Source organism: Salvia splendens, chromosome 5, assembly GCF_004379255.2.
Source record: "Salvia splendens isolate huo1 chromosome 5, SspV2, whole genome shotgun sequence".
Taxonomy (NCBI): Eukaryota; Viridiplantae; Streptophyta; class Magnoliopsida; order Lamiales; family Lamiaceae; genus Salvia; species Salvia splendens.
The window spans coordinates 2,217,032-2,230,277 of NC_056036.1; the positions used below are offsets into that span (position 1 = coordinate 2,217,032).

Here is a 13,246-nt window from a genome sequence, read left to right on the forward strand (position 1 = left end):
CGGCTTGTTCCTTCGCCATGAGAACTGGTGGTGGATTTATCCCTAGGCTGTTTTCCCGACCTATGGGATGGATTGGCTTCCTCCTGGTTCTCACGGGCTGGAATACGGGTATTCTGCGATCTGGTATGCATTTTTTGGGTGGAAAAAATGGATCAAAAATTCGCTTTATCACAAATTTTGTTCTCTGCTTCCCACAGACGGCGCCAGTGATGGCTCCGCGAATTACTGATGTTAGTAAATGCTGGTAGAGAATTATGACACAATGAATTTACGTGGTTCGATTTACTGAGGTAAATCTACGTCCACGGGGAGAAATGAGGGCAGGTTTGTATTGCTTGATCTGCGAAAATACAGCTTACAACACAGACTTGCTATATGCTATTTTATCTCTAGAGAGCTTAACCCTTTTCTATCAGATCTAAGTTCTATTTATACATTGAACTAGGATCGTGGTTTGCAGCCCCACTAACAAGATCGTGGGTGAGCAATAACTGCTCAATAACTGCTTCATACCACTAAATAGATCGTGGGTATAGTGGAGGTCGTGGAGGCCTTTCGTGAGTCCACCAACTCCTAGTTCGGTCGAATGCTGAGACCGAACTGCTGGACTTTACCGATCAGCTCTTGCCGATCTGAGAGGAGAGCTTGACTGGTCGGCTTTTACCGAGCTGTAGGCTGAGTCCGAACTCTTTGGTCGTGCCGAACTCTTTGGTCGTGCCGAACTCTTTGGTGCCGAACAGATACTCTTTCTTGGGCTCTGGGCTGATGGGCCGTCACTGTTATTGGGCTTGCCATTAGGGTTTAGTTCGTACCCCATCAAAAATATATTTATATGCAACCCCCAATTAAATAGTACTATATATTTTCAAATAAAATGAATATTGGAAAGATAGTGGATTGTCGTTTTCTGTGTGATACACAAGACGAAAAATCCTACAGATTATTTATTATTTTGGAAAGCGACATGAAGGGATATATATTGCTATATAACTCCTCAATCGTCTCTGCTATATGTTAGAATTATCACACACAATTAAGAGAGAGAAACACACACATATACACAAGAGAGACGAAGAGAGATGGGTGGTGAAAGAAATGGGCATGTGGAGAAATCGACGATCTTGATTCCTCAAGTGAAGTTCACAAAGCTCTTCATCAATGGAGAATTCGTCGATTCTATTTCAGGTATGTTTCTCTCCTTACTTTATTGCTTCTACCTATATATATCACACCAATAACTAATTAATTCGACAAAGAATTAGGATTTTCAATAGTTTAATTATCAATCCTACCCAAAAGTATTAATTAATTATAACAAAAATGTTTGGATTTACTACAAATAAACAAGTAAAGACCATGTTTTCATTTCAATTGGTGCGTCGTGAAACTCATGAACATGTTATTGTGCTAAGATCGGTGTTGTTGATTTCTGTTTAATTCCATGACATGAATCATGTTAAAATTCAAGGAGAATTGTCGGAAAAATTCTACAAATCTGAATTGGTCAGTTGTCGAATCATCATATTTCACAAATAACTGATTGTCTCATGACGAAAAATTTCAACATGTTCCTTGTCTGAATTTACTGTTTAAGTAGTTTGTTAGTATTTTTGGTCGACCAAAACATATACGGTCGGAGATAGTTTTCTTAATTCTAAAAATATTGGATAATTGAGAATTTGATTAGTTTTTTCTGGCAAAATTCACATTAGCTTGATGTTCATAAATATGCGTGCAAAATTAACACACAATCTTTATCAGAAACACCTTGAAATAAGATGGTTTGTATGTGAATATATTCTCAAAGAAACCCCATCATCATAAAAATCAAAGGGACTTTGTATTTTACCGAAAAAGTCCACGTAAAGACTTAGAACGAGACAAAATACATAAATATTGTTGTCATGAAAAAGCATAACCAAAAAGATATTTTATGCTCAAATAAACAAATATAGTTTCAAGAAAATGTGGAAACAACTAAGTTTAATGATGGAAATTCGATAGGCGAGAGAATAGCCGTTGAATATATATTACTAATAATTACGAATATAAAATAATGGAGACAGCTAAACCCAATCGGCAACCGCCCTCCCTAGTAAGCCATATCCATTATTGACCAATAAAATAATAAAAACATAAGTCAATGGTAAAAAACATATAGTACCTACAGATATTTATTCAATTTTGATTGCAAATGAAGACGTGGACGTATGTAAGTGTTACAATTCTATTTTCCAAGGATAAAATATGATGACGATAAACTAGCCATCAAAAGTCCACTTTGAGGACTTTTATGTACGCTTACCAAAAAATATCGCCATCAATACGACATCAATTTAATGATTCAACGATAAGAGGAATAATATATTATTACATAAATTTTTTAGAAAATATTGTTTTGTGTGTTAGAAAATGTGATGCTTTAATTAGCCGAATTATTGTTTTTATATTAATATTAGAAAATGTGATGCTTTAATTATGTATACTAATATTGATTGGAAACGAAAATAGGGAAAACTTTTGATACAATTGATCCAAGAAGCGAAGAAGTGATTGCTAAGGTTGCTGAAGGAGATAAGGAAGATGTGGATTTAGCGGTCAAGGCAGCCCGTGAGGCCTTCGATCACGGCCCATGGCCCAGACTGCCCGGATCTGTAAGCTCAATTTTGCTTTTTATTTACTTATTAAGACCATCCACAATAGGAATAGCCCAGCAATAGCCCAGCCATAGCCCAGCCACTGCCACATCATCAGCACTAAAAATCCTCCTGCCACATCATAAATAGCCCAGCCATAGCCTAGCCACATCATAAATAGCTAGGGATGTCAATCGGGCCAGCCCATCGGGTTTCGGGCTGGCCCTACTCGGGTTGCGGGTCAATCGGGTGCGGGCTAATCGGGTTGTGATTTCTTTCGGGTTGTAAAAGTTCAACCCTAACCCTAAAAACTCGGGTTTCGGGCTAGCCCAACGGGTTAATCGGGTTGCTACCGATAAGATTAACATGCGATCAATCCAATAAATAATGATGAAAATTTGTTATATTCATAAAATGTAAAATATTTAATTATGATAAATTTGAGATATATGGTCAAACTCGATCATAAACATGATCAAATACTAATAATTGAGATATTTTGTGAAATTTTAATACATATTTTAGAAATTTAAATATTTTTTAAGTGAATTTGAAGTTTTTAATTTATTTATCAATTATTATATTAATAAAAATTCAATATATAATTTGTATATTTAATATAAAATTTGAAAGTTATTTTTTAGTTATCTATATTATAAAATTAATCAATGAAGTGTCGAATTAGGAGTAAAAAATAGAATAATAGAAATTTTATCGGGTTTTCGGGCTAGCCCATTGGGTTTTCGGGTCTGGCCCTAACGGGTCGCGGGTTAATCGGGTGCGGGCTAATCGGGTTTTAATTTTATCGGGCTAGAAATTTCCAGCCCTAACCCTATAAATTTGGCGGGCTATTCGGGCCAGCCCACGGGTTGCGGGCTACATTGACATCCCTATAAATAGCCCAGCCACATCACTAATAACAATTATATAAAATGACATAATTAACAATCACACAATATACGGAATTTAATTTACGAGACATATACGGGAAAAGTTTAATAATACTATTAAAATTTAAAAAAGTACAATAAATTAAAAAAAGTACATTAATTTTAAAAAAAATACATTAATAAAAAAGAGTGACAATTCACTCCTCGTCTCCGTCGTCGTCGCCTCCGTCGCCACCATCGCCGCCGCCACCATCGCCGTCGCCTACGCCGCTGCCGCCGCCACCGGTCTCCCTCCGTATAGCCTCCAACTCGTCCTGCAGGCTCATGAGCAAGGTTTGAAGCACGCTCTTCTCCACGGGATCCGTCGCCACCCGCCATTCGGCCATCGTCTTGATCAACTGAGCGCGTGTTTGGGCGCGAGCGAAGAATTTGAGGTCCTGGGTGGATTGGCCAAGGGGGGATGCCGACTGGACCTCCTGGGAAGCCCCGGCGTTACTTCTCGCCGCCTGCTGAGCGCGTCTGCGCCCAATCGGGCGAGGTCGGCCACCGACCGAACGCGGCGTGGGGAACTCCTGCGTCGTCTCGGGGAGGTCGTGGGAACCTCCGCTGCTGCCGCTGTAATCGCCGGTGTAGTTCAGTCGTTGCTTCTTCAGCCAGCCAGAGTCGACACCTACTCGGAACTTCTCGGACTCGCTCAGTACAAGATAGCAGTTCCAGTAGGTGAAGTCCTTGTATAAACCCTTCACTGGGAAGGCTTTCTCCGCTATTCTCCTGCAGTCATCCTCCGTTTGGCCACTGCTCATCATGCGGAGTGCGTTGGAGTACAAACCCGAAAATCGGGAGACTGCCGCCCTGATTCGGTTCCAGCCCTTCCGGCAATCCTCCCCGTTGCGGGGCCTTCCCTCCGGGCAAAATCTCTGGTAGGCTACTGCTATCTTGCCCCACATGTTGACGATCCTTTGCTCGTTCGAAACGAGAGGATCGTCGCAAACACTCACCCACGCCTTGCTGAGAGCGACGTTCTCGTCGTCCGTCCACCTCCTCCGTACCTCCTCCTCACCCGGCTGCGACGACTCGCCGACCTTCTTCTTGCCCTTCTTCTTTGGGGCGCCACGCCCCGGCACTGCCCCCCCTGAACTAGAGTCTCCGGAGCTCCGAGAGTATCAAACCCCAACTCATCCAAGGAGAAACTATCAAACCCCAAGGGTGTTTGTGTCGATGTGTGCGAAGACCCAGTCGAAAAATCAAAACTAGGGCGATAGACATCCCCCGCCGTCGCCGGGGACCCCCCAGGAGTCCCCTGTGTAGCCGGTACGACCCCCGGAGTCCCCTGTGTAGCCGGTACGACCCCCGGAGTCCACTGTGTCGCCGGTACGACCCCCGGAGTCCACTGTGTCGCCGGTGCTCCCCCGGGCATCATCTGCATCCCGGGTACCCACCCCGGTATCGGCGGAAACCCCCCCGGCGGACTCCCCCCCATTGGGGCCCCGGTCATCATCTGCTGCCATGGGTACATGTTGTAGTACCCGGGCACCTGACCCCATCCACTTCCCACAGGGATCGACGGAGTTTGTGACTCGCTACTCCCGGAACTAGGCTCGTTGTTGAGATCCATTTCCCGTTGTTGATCTTGAACAGAAAGAAAGATAGAGATAATACTCGTTAAAACAAGTGGTGCGAATGAAAATGACGAGCAAAGCGCGTATATATAGTGTTTCGGAGAAAAAAAAAATTAATTTTCGCGCTGGGCGGTGCGCTGGGCGATCCGGGAGCTGCAATAGCGCCGAAAGGACCGCCCAGCCGACCGCCCAACGCCACGCCACCGCCCAGCGCTGCGCGGTTTCTCTCTCCAGTCAGCGGCTGGGCGGCTGCAATAGACCGCCCAGCGAACCGCCCAGCGCCGGCGCTCGGCTGGGCGGTCGCTGGGCGGTTATTGTGGATGGTCTAAAGTAGTACTCTATCCATTCCATAATAGATGTCACACCACGTGATTTTAGGAGGTGTTATTTTGTATGTTAAGTGGAAAGAGAAAATAATATGTTTATATTAATGGGAAAGAGAACTATTTCTAAAAAATGAAATGTGACATCTTTTGTGGGACAAACTAAAAAGGAAAGTGTGACATTTACTATGGGACGGAGGGAGTACTAAACAATAATGCATTTAAATCCAGAAATGCAGCCAAATCTTGGCCCTAGGATTAGATGATCTAATGGTCAGTAATTAATTAAAAACACAGGATGACATAATTAAGCAGTTTTATGTCATATTATAAGATTTGAGTGTAATGTCATGTTAAGATCAATTTAGGTCATGCTTTATTAGAATGACTTAAAAATAAACTAACAATTACATAAAAATGTCATACGCATGATATTGTTCTGCGTTTATGTATTTAAATCTAGTTTTGCATAGATTAAAACCCAGTAGTATTATATAGTAATATTTAATTAAAATGACTATCATATCTTTTGTTACGTTGATAGTATGGGTTTTTGCATAATAATTCGAAATTCGTATACGGAATAGGGTTGAATCAATTCAATATTGATGTTGTGTGCAGGAAAGGAGGAGAATAATGCTGAAATTTGCAGACCTAATCGAGCAAAATCTAGAAGAGCTAGCTGCCATTGACGCAATTGATGCGGCAAACTTATATAGTTTGGGGAAGATGATGTTGATCAACAACGGAATCGAACAGTTTCGCTACTACGCTGGCGCCGCCGACAAAATTCACGGCGAAACCTTAAAAATGTCGAGACAGCTGCACGGCTATACGTTGCTCGAGCCGGTTGGCGTGGTCGGACACATAATTCCGTGGAATTTTCCGACTCAGATGTTCTCCATGAAAGTCGCGCCGGCTCTCGCCGCCGGCTGCACGATGGTTGTCAAGCCGGCTGAACAAACTCCCCTTTCTGCTCTGTTTTATGCTCATTTGGCCAAACTGGTGAGCATGACTACAATTATACAATGTTGTTTTTGAATTGTCATTCCGAGTAAGTCAACAAAAAAAATGCATCACTTTAAATGGGACAGAAGAACATTAATAGTAACTCTATTTATGATGTTTGATTTGTTAGTATTTGAACTTTATCGGTACGCGTCATGTGTATAAATTGACATTGATGGTTTTGTTTCTCCGACTAGGCTGGTGTGCCAGATGGGGTCATAAACGTCGTGCCGGGCTATGGATCTACAGTTGGTGCTGCAATCAGCTCACACATGGACATTGACATGGTGAGCTATAACGATTATAGAAATTAATGAGTTTCATCTTAATACCAATTGGTAGTTAACTGATTGCATCTGATACTTATATAGGAATTCTAGTCCTCTCTTTGTTATAAACTAAAGGCCTTAAATAATGATGATATTCCGACAGGTGAGTTTTACGGGGTCGACAGTGACAGGACACCGGATAATGCAGGCAGCGGCGACTAGCAACTTAAAGCAAGTTTGCCTAGAATTGGGAGGCAAGTCTCCCTTCATCGTGTTCGACGATGCCGATGTTGATAAGATTGCTCCACTTGCTCTCAATGCTTGTCTCTTCAACCAGGTAACAATATCTATTTATTTATTTTTCCTTTCATCTATTTCTTGATTTAATGCTTCTTCATAATTGAAATTGTGATCCCAAATATAATCTCAGGGCCAAATATGTGTGGCTGGGACTCGTCTCTTTATTCAAGAAGGAATCTATGATAAATTCGTAGCTAGATTGTTGGAGCTCCTGAAAACATGGGTTGTTGGTGACCCTTTTGATCCAAATGTTAATCAAGGCCCACAAGTATGGTTTAGAACTTCCATTTTTCGTGATATTTTTCCAAGGGACAGTAAACGCAATAGTTCATGGATCATTAATATTATTGTTTTGTGACAGGTTGATAAAAAACAGTTTGAAAGGGTTCTCTCATATATTGAGCTAGGCAAGAAGGAAGGGGCCACATTGTTGACCGGCGGCAAGCCCCTCGATCGCAAGGGATACTATATCGAGCCTACTATATTCACCGATGTCACGGTCCGTAGTTATTTTCTATCATCCAAAGTAAACGCTCTTCTAAATCAATACACTAATTATATGTTTTTGACATGGTAGGATGGTATGACCATAGCTCAAGAAGAAATTTTTGGACCCGTTATGTCAATCATGAAATTCAAGTAAGTGCGCTTGTACAACTTTCAAGATATTTAAGGGCTCGTTTGGTAAAATATTTATATTTCAGACACTTGAGATAATGACCGTGATATGACCATTGCCCAAAAAGATAGAATGTCATACTTGTGTGAACTAAAATAAGTTGATTTTCTATGCTGAAACACGAGCTTCAAGGTGGCCGGCTTCGACATGTCATAAAAATAACACGAGTCATTAACTTATTAACTTGCTCCGACATAGTTTCGAAACGCCTCCTTACCTTGAAATGATTTTGTTGTCCAAATATATATGATAAATGTAGGAGTATGGAAGAGGTCATAAAGAGGGCAAACAGCATAAAATATGGATTGGCAGCTGGGATCATGACAAACAACCTTGACACTGCAAACACAGTTTCAAGATCCATCAAAGCTGGTGCAATTTGGATAAATTGCTATTTTGCATTTGACAATGATGCACCACTTGGAGGCTATAAAATGAGTGGATTTGGGAAGGACATGGGGATGGATGCTCTTCACAAATATCTTCAACTCAAATCTATTGCAACCCCAATATATAACTCTCCATGGCTGTGATTTCATTTCATTTTGGGACATAACACTACTCATGTCTTATGTTGATTTCCACTATTTGCTTTTGTGATCTTGGTGATAAGTATTTGTAATGTAGTGTCTTTTTTTTGGTGTTGTTTGTATGTGGAATAAAATTGGCATGTTTTAAATATTATGTTTCTTGGCAATTCTTTTTGTGACTTTCTTGGATGAGATTGTGGACTAATATTTTTCGCCACATATAGACGATAAAATATATAATGTGTATAGTCTCTAAAATAAAAAAAATATTAAAAGTTTTGTGTATTTACAAGCAATGACCCATAATCCTAATTAAATTTGACGAATTGGTCGAATTTGTGAGTAATTACAATCCCAAAAAAGAAAAGGATGAGATATCATGTTGTTAACATTTGAATGTGATGCTGTAATTGCAATTTTGTGTGATTTCAAAGACAATTTATCCATAAAAGTTTAATTGAAATTGCAACATATTCAAAGTTTGAGATTTAAATTTGCGCAAGGCTTCAAAACTAGAAGGATAGTGAGATGAGTATTGATAGGATGAGTTTACAATTTTTGTGAAAATCTAATGCAATCGTCGCCACTCTAAATCTTGGCCTTAGCCTACAACAATACACCATGCTATCACAATCGACGTATACCTTTTATATTACGGAGCAACAATAACAAAACTCACAACTCGTGAGTATGACTTTTCACATTCATTGGTATGCAGCAACCTAACGCTACATTCATTAGCATCTTCATCCCAAAATTCTCATGTATATATTATGCATTATTGAATCTAATGGCATGTATCTATCCATGTTGAATACAAAAAAAATACTCCTATAACTATAAAAAACCTTAAAACAATATATTCGAGTGCATATAAAAAGCCCCCATTCCCAAAAACCCGAAACTTACTGCGATTTGTCTTTCTCCTTCACTTCAGTCTACTCCATTTCTCGCTGATTTCCCTCTCTTTCTCTATCGATATAATAATCCAATTCAATTCAGTTGATCTGCAGATCATCCAACTACTTCGACGATTCAATACTTCAATTCCGCATTGATGGATCAGGAGCAGGCTTCTGAAGCCCTAAATTCACCTTCCCCTGCAATCGGCAAAAAGCTCAACGCCAAGGCTCCTGAATTCGTGCCCCGCGCCTCCTCCGCTGCCTCCACCGCCGCCCAGCCTCCGCCGCCGACGCTGCTTCATCCTATATACGCGAGGCCGCCGTCTTTTGTAGCGCCTCTGCCACCGCCCTACTACGGATACGAGGCCTTTTACCAGCAAGATGCGGCGCCGTTCTATGCGTATAATGCGAATCAAGGCGGTCGGGGCGAGGATCCGGCTGATGGAAACGCCGGTGGCTCTACGGCATCGAAGAATGGATTGTCCGATGCACATCAGAAAGTAGTCAATCAGGTTAGGTTTTATTTGCGGTTATCGAATTTGAATGTTCGTTGTAATTGCTGTTTAATTGTTTTTCAAGTTGCTGAGTTTGTTTCAATATTGTGTACTGAGTTCTGTATGTATAGTGGTATTCATATTGTAGTGAATTCTCTATTTGTGATTCTAAAGAAAGAAATAGAAGAAAAAATGACACGATATCGAAGATAGAAGTTGGTAATCGCTGCAGAAGTTTGACAGACATGTCTTAATGTGTATATATAGTATTCTGCTATTGTTTTTCCCTACATTTAGTATCTACATTAAAAAAATAATCAGTTGTCAAATGTTTGTTTTCTATAAATAAAAGTCAACATCTCCAACTATTTGTTTGCTGCAGGTTGAGTTCTATTTCAGTGATATCAATTTGGCAACAACTGATCAGTTATTTAGGTTCATGAGCAATGATCCCGAAGGATACGGTGAGGGAATTCTTGCCATTGTTTATTTTATTGAATTATCTCAAACTTGGTGTCTTGCAATATCCAGCTATTTTTCAGCTCTTCTTCCTCATGTATAACTATTTGTGTTCTGGAACTAGGATGTTGGTGGTGTTTCATTAATTTTGTTTTTGGTTAGGCATTCCTGTAAAGCCTGTATACTGATAGGATAGAAGTAGGTAATATAGGAGTCAAAGCATTCTTATCCAATCTAATGAGATCTTGTAGTGAAGCAGAGACTCTGGTACGGCTAATCATTGCTACCGAATCAGTGATCCCTCTTTTTTTGTCTCTAACTAAAAAGAGATGTAGAAGCTTTGTTGGTGAGGCTGTTCTTAAACTTACCTCCTAACCATTTTGTGTTAACATACCGTGATAAGGAATTTTTGGGTTTTGTTCATACCCTCCCATTGCTGGGAGTTACTTCTATTTTCTAATTTCTGGTGTTTGATTTGAAAGTAAATTCAGATGGTTGTATGATGGCTCTGCTTTTACCAACTGTTGGTTCCAAAATTTTATTTCATTATTACTACCTTTTACTGACTGTTAATCCAATATCATGTCATGCAGTGCCACTTTCTGTTGTTGCATCATTCAAGAAGGTAAAAAGTGCCATTACCGACATTACGCAGCTTGCTAGTATCCTGCAGAGCTCAAGTAAACTGGTATTTTTGCAATCACCGAGTCCCCGATCCCCCCAACTATCCTGTAGTATTCACTATTCTGCAAGTTTTGACGACATTACTGAGTTCCATTTTGTTGTCATTTCTTTTTTCGCCTCCAGTTAGTAAGTGAAGATGGCAACAATGTTAAACGGAAGCATCCATTAACTGAATCAGATATGGAAGAGCTGCAAGTAGGTGTTATACTCATATTTTGTATTTGTCCTGTGTTACGCTTGCAATAGAATCCTAGTTTAATACTGCAAAATTTTGACATATATTAGGTTCTGTTATGATTATTTGAGGTTTTACATTTTTTCCCTCATTGAGTTAATGTAATTTCCTTGTTCTGGTATCATCCTCAATCACATTGCTTTTTGTCTGTAGTCTCGTATAGTCGTTGCTGAAAACTTACCTGAGGATCATTCCCACCAGAAGCTCATGAAAATTTTCTCTTCTGTAGGAAGGTACATGGTTCCCCTTTTTTTGCACAACTAATACAATTTACAAAAAGAATATGATTAGATTGAGTTGCACTCCTGTGTCTTATGCACACCTTTTAATGATATTAACAGCGTTAAGTCGATTCGTACCTGTGCGCCTCAGAATTTAAATGGAAAAACAGGAAAAGGTGACAGAGCACACTTTGCTGGCAAGGTATTCATTTAGTAATAATTTCATTTCATGTTTCATGGGGCTTAGATATTTGAATATGCAAAGGACATGATATTCTGCACATTTTATAGGTAGTTAATAACATGAATATAGTAATATACTATAGTAAATTATTGCATTTGAAATGGGTTTTTGTAAAACTCATAATATCAAATAAGTTACCACGGTATCCTATTAAAGAATATACATATATGTAGATGTTGGTATTCTATAACTTATTCCCATACTTGAAGTTCCAATTTTTCCTAACCTCTACATTTGATACTTCCATGTAGTTTCATGCTTTTGTGGAGTATGATTCTGTTGAATTTGCTGAGAAAGCGGTATGACATTCTGAATCCCGTAAAATATGTAAACTCCTGTCTAGCTTTTAGGACATTGGCTTCTGAACAGCTGAAAATCTTCCTGGCTCTGTGCGCAGGTCACTGAACTGCAAGATGAGAGCAACTGGAGGAATGGACTGAAAGTTCGTTTGCTGCTTAATATTCCTGTATGTATCTGTCTTGTTTATCTATATAAACAATATTTTACTGAAGATTGAAAAGAACTAATCCATTCAAATATAAATTCCCCTCAAATGCCATATTTTTATTGCTAGTTTTTCTGTGGGACGGATTAACATCTTTAAACGTAGTATCGATGACATGCTACATTTATCGTAGAATTTGGTTATGGTAGATTCCCTCCCCCATGTTTGCTCTTTCTTTCCTTTTTCTCACATGGTTTAATATTCGTGGTTTTGAATTTTTTTATTATCATCCATTGCTGTTGGTTGTATATTGGCATGCATTATAGTTTTGTATGCTTATTCTTAAGATCTACAGGTGAAATCTACGCAAGCACGAACAAAGAAAGCTGTTCATGAGGGTCAGCCTTCTGGTAAGAAAGACGAGGCTACTGTTAGGGAGATGCAGGCTTTGAAGGAGAATCACTTGGAAGAGTCGTTGCAGAACTGTGCTGCACAAAGTAACGAACTTCAGGTAAGGCTCCCGATTTAATAGACACCAACTTTTTCTGTTTCAACTCAAGAATTAGGAATTGATTAATTATATACTTCTGTTGTTTTTTCAATTTCAATAGTTCTCAAATTCTATCAGGTGGTCAAGTTTGTGATGTGTTTGTCTCCTTTATCTGCTTCAAAAAATTACTAATTACTAATGGGGTTTAATTAGGATGGATGCACCGTGCATCCGAATGCACACGAGTTTTTTCCTTACAAATAACAGTAGTATCTTGTGTGTACAGTTTGAGGATTACACAAAAGGCAATGGACTGAAGAAGGGACGCAATACTGGGAGTTGCGGTGGAAATGGTGGTGGGAGAGGCCGAGGAAAAGGAAAGGGACAGGGGCAGGGACGTGGACGCCATCAGCACACGGCTAATGGAGGAGGAGGTGCTTTGGGATCCACGTCGTTGGATGTCCCAGTGTCGAACAACTCATCCAAGACATCCCCAGTTCCTCGCATGCCAGATGGCACCAAGGGATTCTCTATGGGGCGAGGGAAGCCGTTAGCCATATAAACACGAGCAGGTATGGGAGTATCCATCCTCGGCTTAACGGGTAGTCTGCCGATTTGTGAATCAGGCTATGCTTTGTAACAGAGTGATATGATTGTTGGACTTGAAAGAAAGCTATAGTAGTAGCATTGGTGTTTCCCTAATCAGTTTTGGAAGCCCCCTTCGCTGTAGATATTCAAATGTTCCATCTTCATCCAGATATTATTATACCCATGTGATATGAATGAGAGCAAGAAAGAAAAGCCAAGAATTACTTATT

At 40.0% G+C, this 13,246-nt stretch overlaps 2 protein-coding genes across 2 annotated transcripts; both read left to right on the top strand.

Annotated features, from left to right (window-relative positions):
* Positions 1–1,007: 1,007 nt before the first annotated feature.
* On the top strand, positions 1,008–8,421 carry LOC121802467 (aldehyde dehydrogenase family 2 member C4-like). Its single transcript, XM_042202144.1, has 9 exons — positions 1,008–1,185; positions 2,512–2,654; positions 6,090–6,473; positions 6,674–6,763; positions 6,909–7,082; positions 7,176–7,313; positions 7,407–7,544; positions 7,623–7,684; positions 7,984–8,421. Exons 1-9 carry the CDS (start codon positions 1,080–1,082, stop codon positions 8,255–8,257), a joined length of 1,509 nt encoding a protein of 502 aa, XP_042058078.1. The 5' UTR covers positions 1,008–1,079; the 3' UTR covers positions 8,258–8,421.
* A 703-nt stretch (positions 8,422–9,124) lies between these two features.
* LOC121805091 (la-related protein 6B-like) lies at positions 9,125–13,244 on the top strand. Its single transcript, XM_042204873.1, has 10 exons — positions 9,125–9,668; positions 10,033–10,114; positions 10,703–10,797; positions 10,917–10,988; positions 11,182–11,261; positions 11,370–11,451; positions 11,745–11,792; positions 11,891–11,959; positions 12,294–12,449; positions 12,715–13,244. Exons 1-10 carry the CDS (start codon positions 9,312–9,314, stop codon positions 12,988–12,990), a joined length of 1,317 nt encoding a protein of 438 aa, XP_042060807.1. The 5' UTR covers positions 9,125–9,311; the 3' UTR covers positions 12,991–13,244.
* Positions 13,245–13,246: the final 2 nt, after the last annotated feature.

Excerpts from the sequence above, each read along its gene's own strand:
- LOC121805091 (XM_042204873.1), top strand. The coding sequence starts at position 9,312 with ATGGATCAGGAGCAGGCTTCTGAAGCCCTAAATTCACCTTCCCCTGCA. Across the intron at positions 9,669-10,032 it reads ATCAGAAAGTAGTCAATCAG|GTTGAGTTCTATTTCAGTGA; the intron begins GTTAGGTTTTAT and ends TGTTTGCTGCAG. Across the intron at positions 11,793-11,890 it reads TTGAATTTGCTGAGAAAGCG|GTCACTGAACTGCAAGATGA; the intron begins GTATGACATTCT and ends CTCTGTGCGCAG.
- LOC121802467 (XM_042202144.1), top strand. The coding sequence starts at position 1,080 with ATGGGTGGTGAAAGAAATGGGCATGTGGAGAAATCGACGATCTTGATT. Across the intron at positions 7,083-7,175 it reads ATGCTTGTCTCTTCAACCAG|GGCCAAATATGTGTGGCTGG; the intron begins GTAACAATATCT and ends ATATAATCTCAG. Across the intron at positions 7,314-7,406 it reads ATGTTAATCAAGGCCCACAA|GTTGATAAAAAACAGTTTGA; the intron begins GTATGGTTTAGA and ends GTTTTGTGACAG.